This window comes from Lissotriton helveticus, chromosome 7 (genome assembly GCF_964261635.1).
Source record: "Lissotriton helveticus chromosome 7, aLisHel1.1, whole genome shotgun sequence".
NCBI classification, from domain to species: domain Eukaryota; kingdom Metazoa; phylum Chordata; class Amphibia; order Caudata; family Salamandridae; genus Lissotriton; species Lissotriton helveticus.
Window position 1 is genome coordinate 50,129,873 of NC_136068.1, and position 26,617 is coordinate 50,156,489.

The 26,617-nt window shown below is 47.0% G+C and overlaps 1 protein-coding gene across 2 annotated transcripts in view; it reads right to left on the reverse strand.

The window, feature by feature from the left end:
* LOC144768002 (alpha-2-macroglobulin-like) overlaps window positions 1–10,780 on the reverse strand; it is a 236,594-nt gene extending 225,814 nt beyond the window's left edge. For both annotated transcript variants that reach the window (XM_078651392.1, XM_078651391.1), the window contains exon 1: window positions 10,642–10,780. In XM_078651392.1, coding sequence (XP_078507518.1) covers window positions 10,642–10,718 — 77 coding nt within the window. In that variant the 5' untranslated portion in view covers window positions 10,719–10,780. The remainder of the gene's footprint in view (window positions 1–10,641) is intronic.
* Between the last annotated feature and the right edge of the window lie 15,837 nt (window positions 10,781–26,617).

The following is a 26,617-nucleotide window of genomic DNA, read 5'->3' on the forward strand; positions in this document are numbered from 1 at the left end:
TGCTGGCCATTCGGGTTCTTCAGATCCAGGGATGGTGTCGGCGGCCATGGACCGGGTTGTTACACATGCCCAGCCCGGGAGGCCCAACATCCCCAGGTGCTCTCTTCTTTCAACGGCTGCCCACGGGGAACTCTCGAGATCGTTCCCCAGGAGGCAGTCCACGGGGGCATCGTCGCGGACAGTCACTCTTAGCATACCGGACACTCCTCCCCATTCGAAGGGGACGCAGGCCATCCGACACAGGCTCTCCGAATTGTCGGCCGATCGGACGGGGCAAAGAACGTTTGGCAGGATTTGTTCTGGGGTCACCAGGTGACAACGGACGGCCGTCACACTGGCCCCTGTGTCACGCAGGGCTTCGGCCTTACGCCCATTTATGTTCACCCACTGACTGTATTTCCTGGTGTTGGCTGGTAGGGGAGCCCGCGGGATCAGGTCTCTTCCCCCTAGGCAGGCCAGGGTCATGGCGGCGGGTTCCCACTCGGGCTGCTCCTGCTCGTACTCGTCAGGCTCTTCGGAGACTTGCTCTTCCCCTAGGGCGGCGGCAGCAATCTGGCGGGGCCCGGGGGTCTGGTTCTTTGGGCAGGTCGGGTCACTGGCATAGTGGCCGACTCGTTGGCATCGGTGACACGTAACGTTGGCTCGGAACCCCGGGCGCATCGGGGGTTGCCCCGGCCGGCCGGGGGCGGGGTGTTGTTTGTGGGAGCGGCCGGGACGGCGTCTCTGCCCCGGCCCTGTCCTCCTCCTCCTCCTCGGGGACGATGATGACCTTGGTTGGTTCTGTTCTGCTCGTTTGGCCCACTCCGGGTCACTCGGGTGCTCTCCCATCGGTCGGCCTCGGCGGCGAGCTGCCGTGGGTCAGTCAATTTGCTGTCGAGGAGGTGCTGCCTGAGCTCGACGAAGCAGTTGTTGGAGAGGTGCTCCCACACAATGAGGTTGAAGAGCTGCTCGTAGGTTGTTACATTGCTACCCTTGATCCATCCCTCGAAGGCTCGGCTGAAATAGTTCACATATTCTATCCAGGTTGTACCCGGGATCCAGGTGCAGTTGCGGAACCTCTGGCGGTACATCTCGGGCGTCAGCCCATATCGACTGAGGAGGGCGGCCTTCATGTGGTCATAGGACGTCATTTGATGGTCCGGAAGCTGCAGCAGGGCATCCCGGCCTTCATTGACGAATCTCCCCCATAGGCCGGCTCCCCAGTCACTTCGAGCGATCCGGTGGGCAGTCATGGCGATCTCGTAGGCCTTGAACCACTGCTGTATGTCGTCGTTCCGATAATATTCACGGACCACATCTTTGGGGATGTGGACCTTCTGTTCGGTAGTCCCTGGGGGGCGCGGTTGCTCGGGCACCCCTAGGTCTTTGTTCTGTTTGCGCATTTCTATCTCCGCCAGCTTGCACTCGTGTTCGTATGCCAGTCTTTTTTCTTCGAGTTCTCTCTGTCTCTGCTTTTCCTCTCGCTCTTCTTGGAGCCGTAAGTGTTCTAAGTTCATCTTTTGTTCTGCCAGTTTCAATTCTCCGTCTAATTTGAGCCGTGCCAACTCTAACTCGTGTAGTCTATTTTTCTCTCGTTCTCGGATCTCTTCCCGGGAAAGATCCGTTCTCCTTTCTTCCGTCAGAGTGGTGTTTGTCTCCGGGGCTTCGGGGTCCCGGGGTCCGGCGATATTTGTCTCTGCCCAGGATTCTAGGGCGTGTTTGAAGTCCTCTTTCGTGCTCAGACCGGTGGTGGCAATGCCTAGTTCTATGCAAAATTGTTTTAGCTCTCGGTGGTTGTACTCTTCCAGTTTTTCCATCTGGAATTTCTCTGCAGATCCGCTCTCTCTGGTCGTCATTGTGGATTAGTCGTAGGGTGAGTTACTCTCTGTACGGTTACGCGTTGGTTCGGATCCCACCGCTGCCACCAATGTTAGACGGGGACCTGGAGGGTCGCCGAGCACAAGGGGAGAGGCCTCCGGTGAGGGCCGTCTCCAGCGATCGTACAGACAAGTAACTTCCCCCCCACAGATGGACACCACACGAAGATCAGATTAACACCTTTTATAGGCAGTTCTTGAAGTAAGGTAGTACGATACAAGGAGATCAGGACACGATGATCCTCTCAATTCTAGTCTCTAGTAGGGAAAGGGGGTAGCGGGAAAGTCTTGGTACCTCCTGGTACTGAGGTGAAACGGCGGTAGCTCACAATCCTCGAGCTCGGTGTTCGGACGGGTCGGACCGCGGCAGCGCCAGCAGGTCCCGAAGAGGTCGTAGATGGCAACGGGCCGCGGCAGCGCCAGCAGGTCCCAACGAGGATGACGGTTACAACGGGCCGCGGCAGCGCCAGCAGGTCCCACGAGGATGAAGGTTGCAGAAGGCCGCGGCAGCGCCAGCAGGCAGGACGATAGTTCACAAGGCAGGGCTGCGGCAGCGCCAGCAGTCCGTCAAGGATGAGTTCTTCTCGGTGTCTCTCGACTCCAGGATACAACTACCTTCCTGCTCTGGGGCTGCCTCAGTTATAGGTCTGGCACCCTTTGATGTTCGGACCCTCGCACTGGGAGGTCGGGGGGTCCGGGATGAGGGAGTCCAGACACCCAGCAGGGGGGTGGAGCCAGCACCCGTGGAGGCTGGGGGCGATCGGCACCTGGCGGGGGAGAGCCATCGACACTTCTTTCTCCCATTAGCCTGCCAAGTGGTCCGTTCACCTCCTGGGTGGATGGTGGTGCCGGGATGGCGGGGCCTGGCCAGGTCCAGGGTTGGGGTCGAGCTGAGGCCACGCGGCCGCGTGGTGCAGTGTCCAAGATGGCGGCTGGGCCGGGCAATGGGGCTGACGGGGGCCGGGCCCGTGACACAGAGACATCCGGGAGCAGGCGTCCCGGAGGGGACGGGTCGCGGGTTGCTTCTGCGGGTAGCCCCCGGAGAGCCGGTGTCTGGGCCCTGTCATGCGGGGAGGGAGCGAGCCCTTCGTGGGGCCTGTCCAACAGTGAGGGTGATAGATAGATAGAGGGAGGGTGAAAGATAGATAGAGGGAGGGCGAGAGATAGAGGCAGGGTGAGAGATAGAGGCAGGGCAAGAGGGCGAGGGATGGAGTGTGGGGCGGGGGTAGGGATGGAGTGTGGGGCGGGGGAGGGATGGAGTGTGGGGCGCGGGAGGGATGGAGTGTGGTGCGGGGGAGGGATGGAGTGTGGGACGGGGAGGGATGGATGGAGTCGGGGGAATGGATGGATGGATGGATGGAGTGCGCGGATGGATGGATGGAGTGGGGGGATGGATGGATGGAGTGGGGGATGGATGGATGGATGGAGTGGGGGATGGATGGATGGACTGGGATGGATGGATGGAGTAGGAGGATGGATGGATGGAGTGGGGGGATGGATGGAGTGGGGTGATGGATGGAGTGGGGTGATGGATGGATGGAGTGGGGGGATGGATGGATGGAGGAGATGGATGGAGGGATGGATGAATGGATGGATGGAGTGGGATGGATGGATGGAGTGGGATGAATGGATGGAGTGGTCGGATGGATGGATGGATTATTCAGGCATTTACAAAACCAAAAGGCTGCCAACTTCATTGGCTTTGCCAATGCTTATTGTATTTACAGTGGGGGTGCCTCTGGTTTCAAGGAATTTAGTCCATCGGATATCGAAGGCAAGGGGAGCCAGCAAAGGTTTTGACTAAAAGGAGTATGGGCTGCCAGAAGAAAAGAAAAACACTTGAATACTATGGAATGTTTACATCTGCCTGAAGTTTCCCCTTTAAGTCAAAGAAATTCCCAGCGGGGCAGCGCTTTCCAAGAACCCGGCTGTATATCATGTTTCTAAGAAGCGTAAAAGATAAACTCGTTTTTTTTTTAAAGAAAAAAAGAGGAGTGCCTTGCGTGTTTTGGTATGAATGAGCCTGGTCCGCAGAAGTGGCCAATAAGCGAGAAGCGAACTCACTGACCCCTTGGTAGTACTCTCTGATTGGATCCCGCTGGGGCCTCTCATAGCTGCTCACAGCACAGAATGCAAAACAATAAACTCAAACACGTACCTCTTCAGTCCTGGCCCTTTAATTTACCCATTATTGTTTCCAGGTTTGTTAGTTCCAGTGGATGAACTAACGCTCAGCTGCACTACGACGCCCAGGATTCATTAGGCTACTAAAGATTAAGGAGCAGATGTGGGGAAACGGCCAGAGTTGCCAACTTTGGAAACAGGAATCAGGTTTGAATCTTCGCGTGGGCTCAGAATCAATGTAATTCTAGGCACATTATTAATTATTTTAATCTATGCGTGCCTACAAAGAATCTGTCCTTCTGTAATGTAACAGGTGGTCACGTAAAGCGCTCTGATGCCTTAGGGTTGAATTTGCGCTACTTAAAAATGCACAACAACAAAAACAAGTATTGGGCAGGCTGGCAGCCTGAAAAGCGTCTGTGAAGCAGGGGGCGGGGAGCCGACCACTTTGATGTAGCTCACGGCCTGAAAAAAAACAATTAGGGGGGAGGAGAAGTGAGGCCAGCTCGCACACTTTGGAAACGGGAACCAGGTTCGAATCTTCGCGTGGGCTCAGAATCAATGTAATTCTAGGCACATTATTTTTTTTGGGGGGGTTTTGTTTTTTTTGTTTTTTGGGTTATAAACTTTTATTCGCCTTCAGTGCACACACACAGCTCCACGCCTACAACCCTGGGGCCGGCAGCAACGTAAAGGAACATAAATACATATCACAGAAGGACCAGTCAATTAAGCAGTATATCATCATCCCAAGGGTCGGTAGCCGCAGTCCTTTCATATCTCTACTGTACGAACGTTCCAAATGTACCGTAGCCCCCCGCCCCATCCCCTCTTCCCTCAGTCAGTGTGTTCTCAATTTCACCATGTGAATAGGGGTGTAAGTGTAGTGTGCCTATCCGTCAACTAAAACCAGTACTGTGACCACCCTTACAATAACCCCTCCCAACCCCACCCCTCCCCCTCTAACTGCCCCTGTACTTGCCTCTACCACATACCCATTGCCATAGCGCCTCACTGCCCCACCCGCCCAATTAACGCCCCACCTACCTCCCGCCCCACTCCACGGGTTCCTTCCTCCCGCCTGTTCTTCCCGTTTCGCTTGTAGCCCTGGTGTGAGTGTTCCCAAGTGTCGCGTGTCCACTAGTCCCCTCAAGGCCCCTGGAGTCTCATCCACCATCCCACTTAGGCCCTAACGGTTTATACAATCCATCTGTATTGTACATCTAATCCTCAGTGCACTCCTCCCCGTCCTGCCTCTCCTCCGTCTCCTCCTGCTCCGGCTCCGCAGTATCTTTATTGGCAACATAAGTCAGATACAGATCCCAGAAATTTTTTGGCCTACTGACAGGAGGCAGGATCTCGCTATAGAGCTGTGACTGGGTGCAACCATACAACATGTCTCTGGACCAGCCTCCTTTAGTAGGGAGCGGCCCCCGCATCCAGCACCGCGCCACTGCCCGTCGGGCCATAATTAGCCCCATATCTGCCAGGCGACGCGTCGCAGGGGGGAGAATCCTGGAATATCCCAGCAACGCCAACGCAGGATCCACTGGGAACTCAGTCTCCAGTATTTGACCCAGCTCCTCAAAAACGTCTGCCCAGAATTTGTTGATGCCCGGACAGGACCATGCGAGATGCATGAAGTCCGCCACCGGGGCGTGACAGCCCTCGCATTCCGACGATTGTCGGAGGCCGTATCTATGCAGGCGTTCAGGAGTGTAGTACACTCTTTGTAAAAATTTGAAGTGTATGAGTCTATGTCGAGCGTTAAGCGACACTCTTTTAGTGTTGCGACAGCAGTACTCCCACATGGAATCGCTTATTTCCGTCTGAAGGTCTTGCTGCTATGCCAATCGTGCTTTGGAGGGAGGTCGATCCTCGCCGGGTTGGCCCGCCCTATACAATCGTGAGATTAGATGGCTGGAGGATGGGGTTTTAATAACATATGTTAGCTCCGACAGTTCCGGAGGCTCCTGCATGTTCGAGCCTAATAGGGCTTGTAACGCCGCACGTACCCTGTGAAAGTGGAAACGCTGCAGTAGCGTGACTGGAGTCTGGGGAGGAGCCAACTGAGTCCAGGTAATTGCCGTCCCGTCCTTGAACAAGTCTCCCAACTTGAATATGCCTAATTGTTGAAGCGCGCGTGTGACTCCCTTCTCTCGCAATGGCGAGATCCAGACTGCCCAGTCTAACGGGACGAGCGGGGAGTACAGTATTTCGTGTCCATGTCCCTTGGCCAGCGAGTGCCAGGCGTGGTTTGTCGCAGTAATGGAGTCCAAAGTGCCTATCCGTCGTGGAGCCGGCTCAAACACTGTGGCCGGTGGAGGGAGGGGGTCCGTGAATAGGGTCTCCAGAATCACATGCGGGATATTGCGATCCCCGTGCGTCCAAGTATGTAAATGTGTTGCTTGAGCGACCCTATAGTATCTTTCCAGATCCGGGGCTCCTAAACCTCCTTGTTCATACGGAAGCATCAGAACTTGCCACCGCACTCTCGGTTGCTTGCCCCCCCATGCCAACCGCGTGAGCGTCTGTGTCATAGTTTTGAAGAAGGCCTTTGAAAGGGTCACCGGGATGTTATTAAAAAGGAACAGAAACCTCGGGAGGACAATCATTTTTATCAAAGCGATGCGGCCCGATAGAGACAACGGCAATTTGCACCATCTGTCCACAGCGTCAGACAGTCTAGTATATGCTACCCCATAATTTTCCCGTACCAGAATATCCGGATCCGGGTGTAATTGTATACCTAAGTATCGAACCGGGTCCTCTGACCACTGTAGTGGATAATCCATCCCAAACTTGCTCGTCAATGGCGTCAGCGGGAATGCCACTGATTTGTTCCAGTTCACTTTTAGTCCAGACAATGCTCCAAACTGCACCACTTCCCTGAGTACAGAGGAAAGGTTGAGCTCCGGGTCTCTGATGTATAAAAGGGTGTCATCTGCATACGTGGAGATGCAGATCTTGTAGGTAGGGAAGCTGATACCCTCATGGCTATGGTATTCTCGCAGAGCACACGCCAGAGGTTCCGCTACAAGTGCATATAGCAATGGAGAGAGGGGGCAGCCCTGTCTGGTGCCTCTGCTTATTGCAAACGCGTCCGTGACTCTGTTACCTAGTCTTATTCTGGCCGATGGTTTATAGTACAAGGCTCCTATCATTTGTAAAAAGGGTTCCCCCAGGCCCAGCTTCCGCAGTACTCTCGACATGAAGGGCCACTCGACAGAATCAAACGCCTTCTCCATGTCCAAAAATACTGCCAACGCCTTGTTCTCAGGCTTCACGTGCTGCATAGTTCCCAGCACCGTACGTATGTTATACGTGAGATTCCTAGAAGGAATAAATCCGGCCTGTTCCGGGGCAACCAGTTCCGGGGCTAAGAGAGCGAGACGCGTTGCCAGCACCTTTGCATACAGTTTCGCATCCACATTTATTAATGAAAGGGGTCTGTACGATCCCCGTTCATTCGAGGGTTTCCCTGGTTTAAGGAGAGTGACAATGAGTGCCTCCCGCATGGATGGGGGCATACTACCTTCCAGGCATATGTCGTCAAACAGTGTCGAGAGGAAGGGTATCAAATGGTCTTTGAATGCCTTGTAGAAGCCAACAGTCAGCCCGTCAGCCCCCGGGGCGCTTCCAGATCTCATGCTATCTAGCACTTCCACTATTTCTTCCTTCTGAATAGGCATCATTAGGAATTCTCTCTGCGCATCTGACAGCAGTGGCATTTTGAGAAAGCTTAAATAATCGTCAATCGCCCCTTCCATCCCCGTGGATTTGGATTCGTAAAGAGTGGAGTAGTATTGTCGAAACTCTTCAAGTATCTGCTCTTCGTCAGTGAGGACCTCTCCCGTGCTCGACACTAGTTCACCAACTATAAGCGGGCGTCTTTCACTGCGGACCAAATTGGCTAGTAGGGAGTTAGGCCTCTCGCCCTCACCATAAGTACGTGCCGTTGCGTATTTACCCATGTGTAGGACCTCCCTGTCTGCTTCCTTATTATATTCTGACACCAGTTGTTTAATCCGTTCTAGCGCATCCCCCTCAGGGTCCGCCTGCTGTTTCTTCTCAAGCTCTGACAGCTGTGATTCTAGGTAGTGAAGCCTCTGTCTGATAGATTTAAAGACACTGGAGTGTTTGGCCATAGCCACACCGCGCACATATACCTTAAACGTCTCCCATAATGTTTGGAAGCTTTCCACAGAGCCCACGTTGGTGTCAAAAAAATTGTCAATCTCATTTGTGAGCTCACCCCTGAACACCTCATCTAGTAAGGAATACGGGGGGAAGCGCCACGTAAAGGGAGGGAGCCTGGGCGACTGTAACTCAAGAATCAGGATGAGAGGAGAATGATCAGACAGCGTGCGCGGCAGAATCAGACAATCCCTCACCCTATTTGACAGGAGCTGTGTTGCGAGCCAATAATCAATTCTTGTGTGAAGCTCATGATAGGCGGAATAATGCGTGTACCCCCCTCTAGAGTGGTGTCTGCTGCGCCAAATGTCTATTAAATCCAAGCGCACCAGTTCAGTCTGGAGCACCGTGGCCGCCGCCGACGGGCTCCTGTGTGGTCCCGCTGACCTGTCCAGAATCGGGTCTAGCACCAGATTGAAATCCCCACCCCAGAGCATTCCTGAATATTCGTACAACCTGCACTTCTGGGCTAGCTTTGCGTAAAATTCCGGGGAGTCAAAGTTGGGGCCATTATTCTAGGCACATTATTAATTATTTTAATCTATGCGTGCCGGCAAAGAATCTGTCCTTCTGTAATGTAACGGGTGCTCACGTAAAGCGCTCTGATGCCTTCGGGTTACATTTGCGCTACTTAAAAATGCACAACAAAAAAAATACACCAAGGCTGCAAGTGATTGATGGCAGATCATTTGATTAACAAATATAGTGCCTTGAGTGTATGAATGAGCCTGGTCCACAGAAGCGTCCAATAAGGAAGTAGCGAACTCACTGACCCCTTGGTAGTACACTCTGATTGGATTCAGTTGGGGCCTCTCATAGCTGCTCACAGCACACGTATGCAAAACAATAAACTCAAACACGTACCTCTTCAGTCCTGGCCCTTTAATTTACCCATTATTGTTTCCAGGTTTGTTAGTTCCAGTGGGTGAACTAACGCTCAGCTGCACTACGACGCCCAGGATTCATTAGGCTACTAAAGATTAAGGAGCAGATGTGGGGAAACGGCCAAAGTTGCCGACTTTGGAAACAGGAATCCGGTTCGAATATTCGCGTGGGCTCAGAATCAATGTAATTCTAGGCACATTATTAATTATTTTAATCTATGCGTGCCTACAAAGAATCTGTCCTTCTGTAATGTAACAGGTGCTCACGTAAAGCGCTCTGATGCCTTAGGGTTACATTTGCGCTACTTAAAAATGGACAACAACAAAAACAAGTATTGGGCAGGCTGGTGGCCTGAGAAGCGTCCGTGAAGCAGGGGGCGGGGAGCCGAACCCTTTGATGTAGCTCACGGCCTGGCGGCCGTGAAAAAAAGCAATTAGGGGGAGGAGAATTGAGGCCAGTGCGCACTGCGCACGCTGGGGAAGCCTGTGGGAGTGAGGCTGATTGCTTTGATGTGGGGAAATGCGCGTGCTTGTCTTCACGTGAACTGTTGAAAATCCGGCCCTTGGTTTGAGAACCTATTTCAGCCACTAAAATTCTCCCCTATCCATTCCTGCGGAAGGGGATAGGCTCGACCTAAAAATGTGTGCTTGGCATAGTGTGCCCTCCACTGGTATTTTGCATAGTCTGTCATTACATCCAGATATATTATACAGCAAGTAACATTACACCTACAACAAGCCACGACTATTGGCTTTGTCAATGGTTAGTGGCATAAGATAAATACTCGAAAAATATGAGATTATTCTATTGTTTTCAGTGAATGCCTATACGTATATCATTAAACTGCTCCTGTGCAGAACAAAATCAAACACTTGTGCCTGTCTTCTTTCCAATTCCGTCACTTGCACAGAACCTCCCTACAATGAACTTGTAATACTTTTTGCAGTGATGGAGTCACTGGTTTGTGCCCCCCTCCATCAGCACCCTACCTTGCCTGCCCATCACCTCTCACTTCCTGCCACCCCACCCCTTCCCCTTCCTACAAAGAACTTAGAACCAGTCGGGAGCTAAGCTGGGGTGATAAGGAGCGCTGGAGGGGTGGAGAGACGTGTGCTCTGAGGCAAGTCCCTGCCTCGATGCGTACAGCCAAGGCCTGGCCTGCGAGAGGGGTCTGCTGCTCCCTCGTTGTTTTTATTCCCCAGCAGCAGCGAGGGGCCACATTACTCTCTGTCCAGGGCGCTGGTGGAGCAAGGGCCAGCCCGGGCCCCACAAATGGACTCTTTTGTGTATGGCTCCGCGGTCCTGCGGCGGAGACGTGTCACAGAGCCGGAACGGGTCTAGGGGGGCTGCGGCTGGGGCTGGAGGGGTTCAGAACCGGGAACAGCAGGAGGGCAGAAAGGCCTGGTCTGGGCAGTGCGGGGGGCAGGAGGCGCGCAGGGGCGCAGCGTGAAGGTGGAGGAGGGCGAGTGCAGCGGGGCAGAGAGGCCTGGTCTGGGCAGTGCGGAGGGGGCAGAGAGACCTGTTCTGGGCAGTGCGGAGGGCAGGAGCGCAGCGTGGAGGTGGAGGAGGGCGCACTTACGGCTGTGGCGGAGAGGTCCCACAGGCATGGACCAGGCCCAGGACGAGGCACAGGCGGGGCAGCGAGGGCTTCCACATGGCGAGGGCGGCGCAGGAGGGTCCGGGGCAGCTCTGGCCGCGGATCGGCTCCAGGCCCCTATATACCGCGCCCGGTGTCCGGCGCCCACGCAGGGCAGACAAAGTCCAGCGACAGGGGCCTGGAGCCGTCCGTCGTGGGTATTACAGGGGTCGAGGCCTCGCTTCAACCCATGATCTGTCCAAGACAAACAATGGGCAATAAACTGTTAAACCGCTGAAAAAAGTCTTAGCATCAAAATCTGTGAGAGTTACACAACATTAGGACACAACGCATGGACGCGCACAAATACACATACATGTATCCTAGACACTTTTCTGTTTATTTCTCTTTGTTTTTAAATTCTTTCTATGAGCCACGTTTTCTGTTGCTTTTTTTTCTAGCTAACACCCCTTTCTTTTTTCCCAATATTGTTTCTTTCGTTCTTTATTTCGTAGTCCCCTCTTTGTATTTTCTATAGTTTCATTCTTTTAGATTTCTTTTTTTCACCGACAATGTTTACCTATTATCCTATATTCCTCTGCCACTACTTCCTCTCTTCTTGCCAAGGTCGCTTTTCACTTTCATCCCCTTATTTCCTTGTTTGTCCTTTTGTCTCTTTCATATTTGTTTTATTATTTTTGTCATATTTTATTTATTCCCTACTACCTCTGTTTTACTACTTTTTAGATTGGAAGGGTGTGGAGTTGAGTGGCGTAGATTGGAGTACAGTTTCAGAGTTGAGTAGAGTGTAATAGAATTGAGTGGCATAGAGTATCGTGGAGCGGTGTCGAGCAAAGTGGAGTGGTGTAGAGAGTGTTGCATAGAGTGTCGTAGAGTAGATTGGCATCGAGGGAGTCGATTGTTATAGAGTGGTGCGATATGAAATAGAGTGGAGTGGTGTGTCACAGAATAGAGTACAGTAAAGTGGCATGGAGTGGCTTCGAGGGGGTTGCGGAGAGCGTTGTGGAGTGGTGTCGTGGAATGGCACCGAGTGAAGCAGAGTGCTGTAGGGAGGAGTGGCATAGAGTGGAGTAGAGTGTCAGTGGAGCAGAGTTTGAAGGAGTTGAGCATCATAGAGTGGAGTACCATGGAGTTTTTTGTGTAGTAAGGTGAAGTAGATTGGCCTAGAGGAAGTGGCGTAAAGTACAGTGGTGTAGAGTAGATTGGCCTAGAGCACAGTGGCGTAGAGTGTACTGGTTTTGAGTAAAGTGGTGTATAGTGCATTGGCATAGAAATCTGTGACACAGAGTAGTGTAGAGAGCAGTGTCATAGAGTACAGTGGTGCAGAGTAGATTGTCGTGGCTTAGAGTGCAATGGCGTCGCGTGGCACAGAGTGGAGTTTAGTGGCATAAAGAGAAGTGGTTTAGAGAGGAGTGGTGCAGGGTGGAGTGCAGTCGCCGAGAGTGCAGTGGCGTAGGGCCCGATTCACAGAACTAACTTAAGACAAAATCCTAAACTTACTACTTTTGGTATTCACAGAAGGCATTTAGTAGTAAAGTTAGGATTTTGTCTTAAGTTTGATGTAAGACAGACTTAAGACAGACCTAAGACAGACTTAAGACAGTCTTAAGACAAACTTAAGACAGACTTAAGACAAACTTAGGACAGACCTAAAACAGATTAAGGGGCGGCGGCGGCGGGGGTGAAGTGTGGTGTGTGATGTATGTGTGCGCTCGTGGGTGTGCGTGCATGTAGGTGCGCTCGTGTGTGTGTCTCTGTGTGTGTGTGTGTGCGCGAGGAGTTTCATGAAAATTTACGGGCAAAGGTTGGGCACGAAATCTCCCTCTGCCTAACAGATGGCAAATTAGACAATGAGGTCCTGGAGGCCTATACCAAAATCTGTACACGGATTAGTAGTGATCTAAAAATCTTGGGCAAGGGCCAGGAAAGGACAGGGGAGAAGTGGTTTGACGACAAATGTTCCGCAGCCCATCGTAAGCTGCTGGCAGCATTGAAAGCAGTACCCCCGACAAACTAGAGATAGCTACCCTTAGGAAACTATATAAAGAGACCCTAGGGAAGCGGAAAAATGAAATCAGGGAGGATGCCTGGAATGAGCTCCTATCTGTAGATGTGGTCAATAACAGCCCCAAATTCTGGGCGGTGGTCAATCGGCCCTTCTTTCAAGACACAAAAAACAGTGAACTTGATTGGGGGATACAGGAAAAAGGATGGCTCAGACATTTTAAGCAGGTATATGATGGAGATAGAAATCCTGCTGACTCTGTTTTTAATATTGAAAAATATACCCTGTCTTTCACAGAGTCAGATGTATTAAAAGCGATAACCCAAATGACGAGCAATAAGGCCCCGGGCCCTGATGGGGTCCCGGCAGACCTTTTTAAATCACATACTAAGACAGGGGCAGAAATATTGTACAACGTGTTTGTAAATGCTTGTCAATAGGGCTTGCCAAACACATGGGCACAATCAGTAATAGTGCCAATTTTTAAGAAAGGTAACAGAGGAGACCCAAGTTGTTATCGTCCGATATCACTTATAGACTCCTCTGTAAAGGTACTAGGAAGGGTCGTGCTCAGCCAATTAACCGGATGGTTGGAGGAAACGGGCTCATTATCTGAAGCACAGTACGGCTTCAGAAAAGGGATGGGCACCATAGACCAATGCCTAAACCTGCAGTTACTAATAGGGAAATACACGGTGGCAAAGAAGGGAACACACTTTCTGGGCTTCATGGACCTGTCCTCGGCCTTTGACCGAGTGAACAGGTCAAAGCTGTGGTCCATTCTCCTAACCCTGGGAGTTGACAGTAACATCGTCCACTTCTTAGCTGATCTACACAGGGACTTATTTGCGCCCGTGAGATATGACCAACAGGGTAGCTGCACTGAAGAGATACCGATTGCCTTGGGCGTTAGACAAGGCTGTATTTTGGCACCATTGCTATTTACATTATACATTAACAGCCTAGACCACACTTTAATTGCCTCCAGCAAGGATATTCCCCGTGTAGGGAAACGCATGACTCCCGCTTTGTTATATGCGGATGACGCCGCACTTTTAGCCAGAACGGCGGTAGGACTCCAGCTACTTTTGAATTCCTTTGCAGCCTTCATGAGATCACTGGACTTGGGCATAAATTTCGCCAAATCCCATGTAATGGCCATTGGGCAGAGAAATTCAAAGGTGAGAACCGTGTATTGTGAAGGGAACTTATTAACCAAGGTTTGTACTTTTCCCTACTTAGGAGTCCTATTTGACGATCGTGGCACGTGGGGCACACAAATTTTAGCTAAAAAAAACGTCCTGATCAGGGCCACGTCGGCAGTTCTAGGTTTTACTAGGAAACTAGGAGCAAGACAAATGAAGGCACTTTTTCAAATATATAGAGCAAAGTGTCTCTCACTTGCAATGTACGGGGCAGACCTGTGGGGCATCAAAAACGCTAAGGCAATTCAGATAGTCGAGGACAGTTTTTTAAAAAACATTTTATCTGTCCAGCAATCAACAGCCAATTACATTGTCCATCAAGAATGTGGAATTGGCTACGTTGAAGACGCTATTGCAGTAGCCCCGCTCCTAAAATGGATAGTGACTTGGTTAAACCCTGATTTATTATTAAATCACTATATTTTGAAAGACTGCATGTCACTTGATTATGGGCTTCGCATTCCCTGGCTCAATTATGTCCATAAATTGTCGCACAAGCTGGGTAGACCAGAACTCTATAATCACCCAGAAAAATTATCTAAGGCAGACATAAAATGGACTAAGGTAACATACTATTGTATTGCTACTGCAGATAGAGAAGAGAGAGAGCTGGGAAAGGCAACAGTAAGGGCCCACCAGTTGCGGAAAACCACATTAGACATGGAACCTTACTTGAGCATTGTCACAAATCCCAACCATCGTTTTTTACTCACAAGATTCAGATTGAATCAGCTACATTACTTGTTTGGTGAAAAGCTAGGGTGGAAGAGGCCCGAAGATCTTGGGGTCTGCTCCTGTGATAACTTCTCTGAGCAGGACACTTTGCACCTCATATTTTTTTGTGACCATCTGACTGACATCAGGAAGCGTTTTATAATCACACTTCTAGCCAACAAAGGTTTCATGCAAGCTAGGCCAGCTTTAATCTATCTTCAAATGCTGACAAATGTTTGGGAAATTTTTAATATTGCTAACTTTCTTGCTGCTGCTATCAGAACCCTAAAGAGACTGAATTGATAATATGAAATAATGTATGCTGTTGCAACATAGTCTTAAGCTGAAATATAAGTACATATGGTTTTACTTGTAATTTTAACATGTACATGGTAGTGTACTGATTGTTTTTAATTATGGTCTTTTTATTCAATGTGTGAAATTGTTTTATAGTATACTTTTATGGTTTGTTTTTAAACCGAATAAAGTGAATTGACTAAGTGAACTACCATTTATTTCCCGTAAATTGGAGGGGAAAAGTTTTGACCTTGATTCCATAGAATGGAATGTGAACACTGAACTGTTAAGACCTGAGAAATTAATTCTTGTTAGATGAGACAACAAATTGCAGTGCACCCTTTCATGATTCCTCTCTCTTGTCCAGCACTGGTGGAAGTCCAAGGGGAAGGTAGCATTTGCATTTGATACTAGGGCTGCCTTTAGGGTGGTGCTACTGGTGCCACCGCACCGGGTGCACAGGCTCGATGGGTGCTACATTTTGAAATATCTTACAGGATTTAAAGCATCTGCTGGAGATTTCTTTTTGTGCCAAACAATGTTCAGGCAGTAATAAAATATCAAGAAAACTCTGGTGATCAATGTACCTGCTAGCGAGAGATGGAGTTGTGTCAGGCCAGGTTTGGCTCCTCTTAAAGGAGTGCAGAGCATTTATGTGTCTGCTGTAAGGCATGTGTAACATGAGTGTGTGACCTGTCACCATTAGGTGGTCTTCCCCTAAATGTTTTGCCTTCACTCTCCCACTTTTCTGAATTTGGTTTTGCAGGCCTCATGACTCTGTACACTCTACCACTGCTAACCAGGCTAAAGTGCTTGGGCTCACTCCCGTATTCATGGGGAAACTGGCTTACACCTAGCTGGCATATTTAATTTACTTATAAACTCTGAGTACAGTGGTGTCCCATATACCCAGGGCCTGTAAATTAAACACTACTAGAGGGCCTGTAGCAATTAGTGTGTTGCCCACTTTAGTAGCTTCTTAAAATATGTCCAAGGTCTGCCAAAGCAACCCTAGTTCAGTTTTGAACTGCCAATTTGACTTGGCATAAAAAAACTTGCAAGCCTTAAACCAACCTTTTATTGTTTATGTCACCCCTAAGGTATGTCCTAGGCAGTTCATAGGGCACGGTGCATTGTAATTAAAAGGTTGGAAATTTACTTTTATGTTTTTTCCGAACAGGTAGTGAAAAAGTCCGAAATTAGTTTTTTACTACTGTGAGGCCTACCTCTCTGAAAAGATAACATTGAGATGCAATATTACATTTAATAAATGCTAACGTTTGATTGGGAACAGGTATAGATTTCATGTGTGGTGTCAAATTAATTGCAATTTAAAATCCTCTTTAATGGTAAAGTTTAAATGTAAGTTACAATTTTGAAAATGTAACTTATTGAACGTTGGTATTTTCCTGCCCTAGCTATTTTTGTCTGCCGCCTGCTCCTGGGTCAAATGACTAGGTGTAGTTGGAAGTTGGACTTTGATTATTCTTCCAAAACAGCCACAAAACAATGGGATTAGGTTTTCCTGGATAGGCCATCACAGGCAGGATGGGGGTTGTAGCTGGACACAGCCCCACTTGCATATCTATAGGTTGGGCCCTGCCTTCACACAAAGGACTTCACACCACTTCATTGTTCAGGCAGACAGGCTGGAGACAGAACAGGAGAGGCAGGAAACCTCAAGCACTGCAGAGGGAATTCCCTAGAAACTTCTTCTGCAAAGAAGGCAACAGGTAGAAAACAAAGACCCCCAGACCCACCTTTCAGTTCACCTTCTGGACTTCTGGACTTGCATCATTAATAATTCAATTCAATTCAATTCAATTAAAAAAGTGCTTTATTCGAGTTATACTCATAAAAGCAGACATACAAACACGTAAGTAAAAAACAATTAAATTACAGAGGTCATTTTTGACATAAGCACATATCACAGTAAAAAACAATTATATTTCAGGAGGATTTACATAATCACAGGTGTGTAGTTCATACTGTAAAAATCAAGTTAAAAAACAGATACAATATCAATGCTAAAAATCAATACAATTTCGATCCGAAAAGACACGTAACGTGAGCCGATACAGAGAATAGATAATCTAGCAGTCTCTGATCAACTAGGCAGAGAGTAGTTACCCTACTAGCAATCTCTGCCTAATTACCCACGCCCACCCCAGGTACTTTGCAATCGCAATTATAATCCAGGTCAAGGAGGTAGATTTAACAATACGCAAGGCTACCATACTACTTTTAGTACCCAAGTTTCTACACATAGGTGCCAACCAAACACGTCTTGGAGCAGAATATGCATGGCAGGAGAACAAAAAATGACCAAGTGTTTCATTTCCTTCCCCACAAGCTGGGCAAGTAGCTGGTCCTCCATCTCTCCACTTAGATGTTAAATTGCGGAGAGGGAGAGAACCAGCCCTTAGTTGGAAAAACTATTTCCTATCCATGGGTTTCGATATATAATCCCAATACAATTCATATGTAGGGAACAGTTTAATGATATTTTTTAATTAATTGGTAATTATTTGTTGATTGTATAATTCATTTAATTTTGTTAATTAGTTTGACGTGTGTTTTTTTGGGGTATAGGGTGGGAAGTGCATTCATTATTTAATAGTTTTAAATTAAAATATTTATCTAATTGATAATAATTATTTTAATTGTATAATATTTTGTTTATTTAGATTTCAGGTGCAAGGTGTGTGGTTTGTAGGGGTATAGGGTGGGGAGTAACTTAATTATAACTAATAATTAATTGTTAATTAATATAAATAATTTAATTGACAGTTAAATATGTACATTTTGAACTACAATTTTATTTTATTTATTTTTGGTATGTGTTTTTGTATGGGTAAAGAGTGTGTAGAAAAGGAATTATAATAATGAATTAATAATGTACATTTAAAATAATTAATGTAATGATAAATAATGATGTAAAATATGTAATTAATATATTCGTTATGCTATAGATTAGGCTGGAGTTGTGGCATTTGTAGGATTGAAGGAAGTGGAGTTAATGCAATATAATTATTTTTTATAGTTGATTACTAATAATTGTTTAATTGACAATTAAATATGAACATGATGCAAAGAATGTTTTTTATTTTATATTTTAGGTTTGGGTTGTTTGTTTTTAATGGATAAAGGGTGTGGAGGTGATTAAACATATTATTTTAGTAATAGTTAATTTTTTAAAATAATGAAATAAATATTCAATTATGTAATGTGTAAACGATATCATTTAAAGATTTAATTTTAGATATGTGTTTTGTGCTTTATAGAAATATAGGGTAGAAAGTTATTCAAGTAATAATACATTTACAAATAGGTAATGAATGTTTTATCAATATGTTATTTATTATTGTATGTTGTGTTGTGATTTTAAAGTGAATAACATTATATTTATTGGATAATATTAATTTGAGAATATAGCCTTGTATTGTAATTATACTATCTGAAGTTATTTATCATATGTATTAAACATTGTAATACATATTTATTTACTTTTATTTTAAAAATGTATTTAGATTTTTTCTATGTACATATTTATATGTTTTTGTTTTATAGTATGTTTTTGAATGTTATTAATTTTGTTCAAGTTCATTAGTCTGCGATAGTACGCGAATAGTACATTTTACCCCTCTGCAATCCAACATTTTCCCTACTGTTACAGTGACTCGAGTGGGAATAGTAAATATTACCCTGCTGCAATCCAACTCTTTCCCTACTGTTGCACTGACTGAAGTGGGAATAGTAAATCTTAATCAATTTGCAAACCACTTTCCCTACTGTTGCACTGACTGGAGTGGGAATAGTACATTTTACCCCTCTGCAATCTAACACTTTCCTTCAGTATTTGTGGCAGCACTTGTGCCACCATCTCCCATAGGCATGCAGTGTTTACTACCTGCAGTGCTAGGCTGGTGGAAGAAAACAATTTCTTTCCAAAGCTATCCAGCCTCTTGGATTCCCTATCCGGGTGTGCGGAGCGAATGCACCATGGGAGGTAGAGGTTTGGACCACCAAGCTCTCTGGGGTTGGATGCGATGGGAGGAATGCTAGGTCGCCTGCACAGGGCAGTGGCGAGGGGTGATCATTCTATTCACAGGGGCCCTATGCTGCGGTTGGACCTAGTCCCAAGGAGAATATCTGTTAAGGCCTCATTGAAAGGCAGCAAAGGTTCGAGGTGGAGACGCCAGGCTGCAAGACCTCCATCACGACATTGGCCTTGACTTCCACAGTAGGAAGCTGCAGGGTTAAGACTTCCGCAGCCCTATGCACCACCATGAGAACAGTGAAAGGGATCAACAATTCCACATAAAACAGTTTACATATGCTGGCATATAAGTACTGGGAATAGTGTACTCCTACTGTGCGCTCCTTAATTTAGGAGCAAAGGCGGGTGTTCTGCTAAGAATCCCCTACTGGGTGATCCAACTCCCCATTACCTAAATGTAAATATATGCAGGTACCAATCTTGGTCACAAGATGGACATCCCTCCTCGCAGAGGGTAATCAGGAATCTGCTGGGCTGAGAATCTAATACAGCGACCTTGCAATGACAGCAGAGTGCCCCTCTGATTTCCATGATTCTGTGTCAACGCTTGATTGTGTTTTTTTCTTGTGATAGCTCTATCGCCTCATGGATGAATAACAAACAACAACATTTGTACAATGTGGGCCTAACTATGATGTCAGACAGACTGGCATCTGCCCGACACTGTCTCAGTCCTGGGACTGGCTAACCTCTGGTCGGCGGTCCTGAATGACTAATTAGCATGCGACCAAACACTTTTCAGTCGCATTCCTACATTCCCTATGGGAGCATGCATTATGGCTGTAAACCGTCCGTAATACCATAGAGAATGGGAGGTGCTGTACATCCCTGCACCCTGTGGCAGGCACTTTAAGTTGCCTGTAATGGGTACATGGATCAACAGTGGGGCACCATAGGTGCACACTCGTCCCCCAAAGGGAGGCCGCACACCCAAGGGGGCCCTGCATAGGGCCCCCAAACATGCTTTCCAACATGGTTTCCATGTCGGACAGTCCGGCATGGAAACCATGTCGGGAACCGTGCATTGTAATCCCAAGGGCAGAAAGGCCCGCCCTTTGGGATTACAAGCCAGTTCCGACTGGCTGATGGGATTCTTGAGCCTATCGGAAGCCAGTTGGAATGACCGGCCGGTTTAGTTTTCGACCGCCAGCATTGTAATGCAGCATACAGAAAGTAAAACGAGGGGCCGATTACAATGCGGCCCAGAAGGCTCTGACTGTCGGTCGGAGCCTTTATGGGCCGCATCGTAATCAGCCCCTGTGTGCCTAGGCCTTGCACTAAATGTTCAAGGTTTTGAGTGTGCCTACGAAGTGAAATTGTAAGCAATATGGTTTCAGAGAAACTAATCCTGCACTGTCACGCAAGCAAATGTTTTTCAAAAGTCATTGTGTAGGAAAGAAGGCAACTTAAGAAACGTGTGCACATAAAATACCATTGTGTCTTCCTGGGCCTAACCCAGCAACATGGCAATAAATGGATGATGGAAAAGGACTGAACAAGAGAAAATCCACAAAAACAATAATATGCAAATCAAGACAGACAACAGTCATTAAAAAAAAGTGTTTATTCCACAGTAGGAAATCCAGAACTTCAGAACACATGACCCCCACTCACATAATCCGAGGGTGTTGTTGAAGCTTCAAAACTAACTAACCCATATGGGTTTGGCACAATGATTAAACCCACAAAAACTAACGTACAGTATCATTCTATTGAAGACCATCACAAACCAACCCCTAAAGATTTCACGGTATAGTAATCCCAAAATTACTGATCCCATGACTGCTTTCCACACTATACAGAGCTGTTGTGGCAGGCTGCAGGACCCATCCCATATTGCGTTTGGCACTTCGGCAAAATGAACTAAAAACAATCAATGCAAAGCAGTATGCCAACCCAGGCACCTGACAAAATGGGTCCATGATAGGATTCCCGCAGCTGCTGAAGCATTGGCCCCGCTGTTCACACGTCCACAGGTGTTGGGGTATATTACAAACATCATTCACCTTAGGAGAGTCCCAACTTAGGCAAACCTACAAGAAGCAGATGAATAAATGAACACAACAGCAAACAACACATCATGGATCCCAGGACATAGGTCAAGGGCAGGGAGTAGCACAGAAACTATCCATCACAGGATAGTCAACACAGGCTTCAACCACACCAGTAACATCTTAAGGATTTGTAGGGTCCCAGTAAAGATATATTTTGGTGCCACACTGTGTGGACCAATTTTAATGTATTACTCTTTCTGGTCTTTTAAAAAGTGGGTGCTCCTCCAGTACAGAAGAGGAGTGTTGCCCAACTGCTTTCAAGCAGTGCGAGAAGAGGAAACATAACATTTCAGTTATTATCAAGTTATGTTTCCTTTGTGGGTTTGAGGGTGGGCTCACGGAGCAGGGCAGCGCTTGAGTAGTTTGCCCACTCAAGTGTGCAATGACTGTTTGGTCGGCCCTCTGTTGATGCACAAAGCAGTCATGCACACTCCCCTGTTCTCCATGCAGGCTGCATTACAGCCTGCATGGACAACATGTCCACCCCTACAGCCCCTGGCTGAGTGCCCTGTCATGGTGCTCAGACCAATCACAGCACTCCACTGGAGCACTGTGATTGGCTTAGGGGTGGGAGACAATCTGCCTGCTTCCTGTTCCTGGAAGCGGACTGAGGAGAGTAAGAGCACATAAGAGCGGGACTCTCCCTCGATGTGTGTTTTTTAATTTTTAATTTCTACACCCCACTCCTCCCCTGCGTGACACTCCCTGCGACCCACCCCCCTCAGCAACCTCCTTGGCCCCTGCATGCGAGCCATGCCGGCCGCCCCTGCATTTAAACCCTCATTATGGCAAGCAATATTCAATTATATGTTACATTTTCAGATACGAACTCACATAAAAGCAGCCTAAAGTCCAAGCTGCCTACTGTCCGCCACCCACACAGTACTAAAAGAAAGCTTGAAAAAGCATTAATAAACTCATTTCTTTCAAGTTTAGAGCTGCTTGATTCTTTCAAATGAAATAAAAACATTTTATACAGAATTCAGGGGCATATTATCAAGGCGGGCAATAATTTTATCGCCCTGTTATCAAGCTGCCGCTAACAGCAGTTAGCGACAGCTTGTAGGGGATAGCAACCGGTTTGGGGCCCGCTTTGCATGTCAGCGATTTTTATCGCTAATGACATGCAAAGTGGGCGTACCCAACCCGTTAGCGACTGAAAGCAGTCGCTAACATTGCTATCGACTATTAGCAAGGCAGGCGAAGCAATAAAAAAAGTTGCGCTAGACGTGAATATCGCCAAAACCTAACACCTACTCAGACCACTTCTTAACCTGTATATTACGTTTAGGTGGCTATGTGCATAATATTGAATTAAGACATCTGGGCAAAACCCGTGGAACGGTAGCTTTAGTTGCTGAATAATTGTAATTCCAAATATATCACCCTTCACTACTGCCATTTTTGCTGCAACAGGGAAAATCAACGTGTTGCTCTAATGATTTTGAGCATTCCATTGATTAAAATCTAGTAACTTTCTCCTAATTTCCCCTATATATGTGATCCCTGTCTTGTGAGATTTTAGTAGTAGGTTGAAGGCATGGGATGGATTCTAAACTAGCCACTTAACATTATAGCACTATACAGAGCTTAGCCTAGATACATTTCTATGCAATTGCTGGAAGTAATTAGGGAGTAACAATCTCAGACAGTATCACAGGTTACAAGTAAACCCACTCTGGAATTCTGTGGAGAATTAGCTAAGATGTCAGGCTCGACTAAAGGAAATGAATTAACCTCTTCAGCGCGGCACAAATTTTTGCGCTGTGCTGAAGATTCTAAAAACGGGTGTGGTCGTGACGGAGCGGTTCCGTCATCAGCACAGCTCAACCGACGCTGATGACGGAACCGTTCCGTCATGAGCGTCGAAGGGGTTAACAACTTGTATAACAAACTTTGAATTGCTGCCCCTGATATCTTCAACCTTGAGTTGACCATCTCTTCACTTGAACCTTTTCGATAAAGGGTATTTAAAGAGCTGACACCACCACCGGTAGCCAATTTTTATTGGCAAGTCAACTGAACCTTAAAGAAAGGTGAAGTATTATTAGACTTCAACCCTTAATGGCAGATTTACAAGCCTCATGCGCCACCAGTACGTCACTTTTTGTGATGCGCAACGAGGAGAAATGTTTGCATTTCTCCTCGTTTTTTCCTCTTTCAATACGTGCTGCATCCTACAACACCCATTGAAAGAGGAAAATGCCTGTCGTGATTGTTTTTGTGCAGGAAGGTGACCCTTCCAGCACAAAAACAATCTCCCCATGACGCAGGCATCCTTGGTGCAAGGGTTCCTGCTCCGGCGCATGGCAGCAGTTTGTGCGCCAGGAGAGCACAGGAATGCGACATTATTGTAAATATATATCGCATTTCTGTGCTTTGGTAATGCCGCAGTATGGCGCAGCCAAAGGGTTTGCATTGCCACGCTGCAGCACTTCCTTGTAAAGCTGCCCCCTAGTATTTACACATCTGTGGAAGAAGCCTAAAAAATACCAGGAGACCATGGAACTGTCTAACTTCAACACAGCTGCTCTCAACCATACTCTTTTCAGGGTGGGTAGGTCCCTTTAGCTTTTTCAAGTTTGGAGGACCCAAGGATGGAGGTAGATGGCAGCGCTGACCTTACTCTATGACACTGTTGAATATCATCTTCGCCTCCTAACCCTCAACCAGTATCCGAAGGCAAACACTCCGTTGGATTCAATCATTTTTGTCAGGTAATTGTGATACCTCCATGTACATCTCCTCAAAGTCTTGTGTCCATGAATCCCAAAGACCTCATCGACCTGTGTCTTATTGCCTGCAGTGTAAATGGGTGTGAGGGTTATTTCTCTTTTTTCTCTTATGAATTTATTTATGCGTTTTTATACCACGCAAACTTTACCTAAACATGTCAGAGCGCTTTACAATAGAACCACTTACATTACATACAGACTTCGGAGTACATAAATAACATAAAAGATACAGGTCAAGCTTAGAATTTTGGTCCTGAATAGAAAAAAAGGTGGATTATGCTGTTTGCTCTAAAAAGGGTCGACGGTCGGACACACTTACAACCTCAGCCCAAAGTCTGTTGGGTTGTCGATGTAAGGTACTTTACGCCAACGGGGGCACTGCTGGCAAAACCACAATTGTCTGAGCCACTCTAAATTGATTGTCAATCTGGCAGCGAACCCAGGGGCATATTACCAAGAGTGGTGATATGCAATTATCACCAGTTTAGCGGCCGTTTTCGGCCACTAAGCGGTGATAATTCTATTGCCCTATTAGCAAGCTGTCGCTAACTGATGTTAGCGACAGCTTTTAGGCGATAGCGAGCGGTTTGGGGCCCGCTTTGTATGTCAGCAATATTTATCGCTAATGACATGCAAAGTGGGCGTACCCAACCTGTTAGCGACTGAAAGCAGTCGCTAACGTCACTATCGCCTATTAGCAAGGCAGGCGTAGCGATGGAAATATTCCCGCTATCCCCAAAAACCAATGCCTGCTCAGACCAGCTCTTAGCCATGTTATCCAATGGGAGGTGGATAACATTGGTAAGAGCGTTTCGTCGCTAATGCGTGAATATCGCTGTATTCTCAGCGATATTCACGCATTTCGCCACTATCGCCGGAAAATTTATCACTTTGGAGATAAAAGTTGCTAATAGCAAGTTTTCTCAGCGATAAATTCCGGCAATGCTCAGCGATAAAAAAATCGTCGCTAAGCCTATTTAAAAATGTTGGTAATATGCCCCATTGTCCCCCAAACTCCAAATCAGGGCCTTAGTCTTCTCAATGTAGCCATTTCTCAAGCTGGTCTTACTGCTCTGTGCCTACAGGAGGAATATAAACCCCTCCAGTACTTTAATGGAGTGTAATAAAACCAGCCAATTTTCCCAAGTCTGCCTGGACTTGTTTAAAATATTTTACGACCTTATTCTATTACCTACAACCCACATTTGCGTATTTCGCAATGTTCCACTAGCCTTAGCTCCCTTTCCTTCAATGCATGTATTGGCATTTGTACCTACTTGCTAGTTTTAAAGATAAAGATTTGATTGAAGAGTAACTAACTGGTCATGGTGTGTCATTCCTATAGCACTGCACACCCCTGATGAAATTATGGAACACTCCAGGGCACCCTTCGATTGCTGGTCGAAAAGGTGTCAGTGCTCAGTTTGTACAAGTGTAAGTCACAGGGCACTGTGGTGGCACTACTCACTGCCCCTTTCAGCCCTGCCATATGCTAACCAACACACCTCACAATTAGGATTTTTTGTCAGTTCCAGCTCACCTCAAGTAGTAATGGCCCTGGATTTTCTATTTTTATTATTTTTATAAAGTATATTGAACACTTTGCTGATGTATGTCATCGAGTAAGTGCCAATGTCTTGCAATAAGTTCTAAGGCCAAGCACCGGGAAAACCCAGCACAAATTAAGCACTTGTGTGGGTTGTAGTTTGACCAGTGTGGGAACAGCTGAATGAACTGCAAGAGGTCTGAAAATGTGGCTAAACATGGTATGTCGAAGCTTACAGCACACAGGCTACGTGTGTTGAGAAGCGTGTAAGAACAGAGGCAAAAGTGCAAGCAGGTAATTTTTATCATCTACTGAACATAGAATCGTTTCTTGTAGCATACAATCTTGACAATTTAAAAGAGTAATTTGAGTCTTTTTTTGCGGGTTGACATGTTTCTACTGCTTTTCTGAAACATAAGTAGTTGCTGAATATCCTTATTTTTCGTAAAGAAGGTGCTTTCAACACTACAAGGTTGTTGTGAGTTTTCTTTTTTACAATTCATTGTACAGAATGACCCAGTCTCAGGATGGATTGTCTTTAGTGCACCAAAATATTACCCACTAGGGGGCATATTATCAACAAACTGCGATAAATATCGCAGAGCGCGCTTAGCGCCTTTTTTCTATCGCCGGCTATCTCTGGATTTCATCGCCGAGTTAGTGCGTTATTATCAACGCTTATCTCAAAGAAATCCAGCGATAGAAGCAAAAAGCGCGTATAGCGCGGGAAATGCTGCAATATTTTTTGAGCGATTACGAAAACCTCGCTGATACGCCCCTGTGGCCTTTGCCTCACAATCCACCTCCCATTACCAAGAAGGCTAAGTCAACTTTATAGCAGGAGTTAAATTCCTGCGATAAAGGGGGCTTAGTGCCATTATTATCATCGCTTGGTGGCACAGCTGCCGGCTTGATAACATCGCAAAGCTGTGTTAGCGAGTTCTCCCATACTGTTTTACTCAGGAACGCCTACTTTGCATGTCATTGGCGATTGCATGCAGAGCGATAAAAAAAACGGCAGCCATCGCGTGAAAACAAGCGCTAACAAGGGTTAGCGTGAGCTTGTTAATAGTGCGATGGAAATCTCGCTGCTGTTTTGGCTTTTAAAGCCAAAAAAGTGGCAATATGGTCTTTGATAATATATATGCCCCATAGTGTGATCTATAATGCCCTAATAATATTTTCCATCAGAAAGCACAACAGAACGCCAAATAATATTTTGTCACACCTGGGAGCCCCAAAGCCCCTTGGCTGGTATAGTGTGCAGAACCCCTTCTCTTCTAGAAGTCCCAGCATCGTCTCCTTCTTCAGCAAACTGGGGTTCACTGCCATAGAAGAGCAA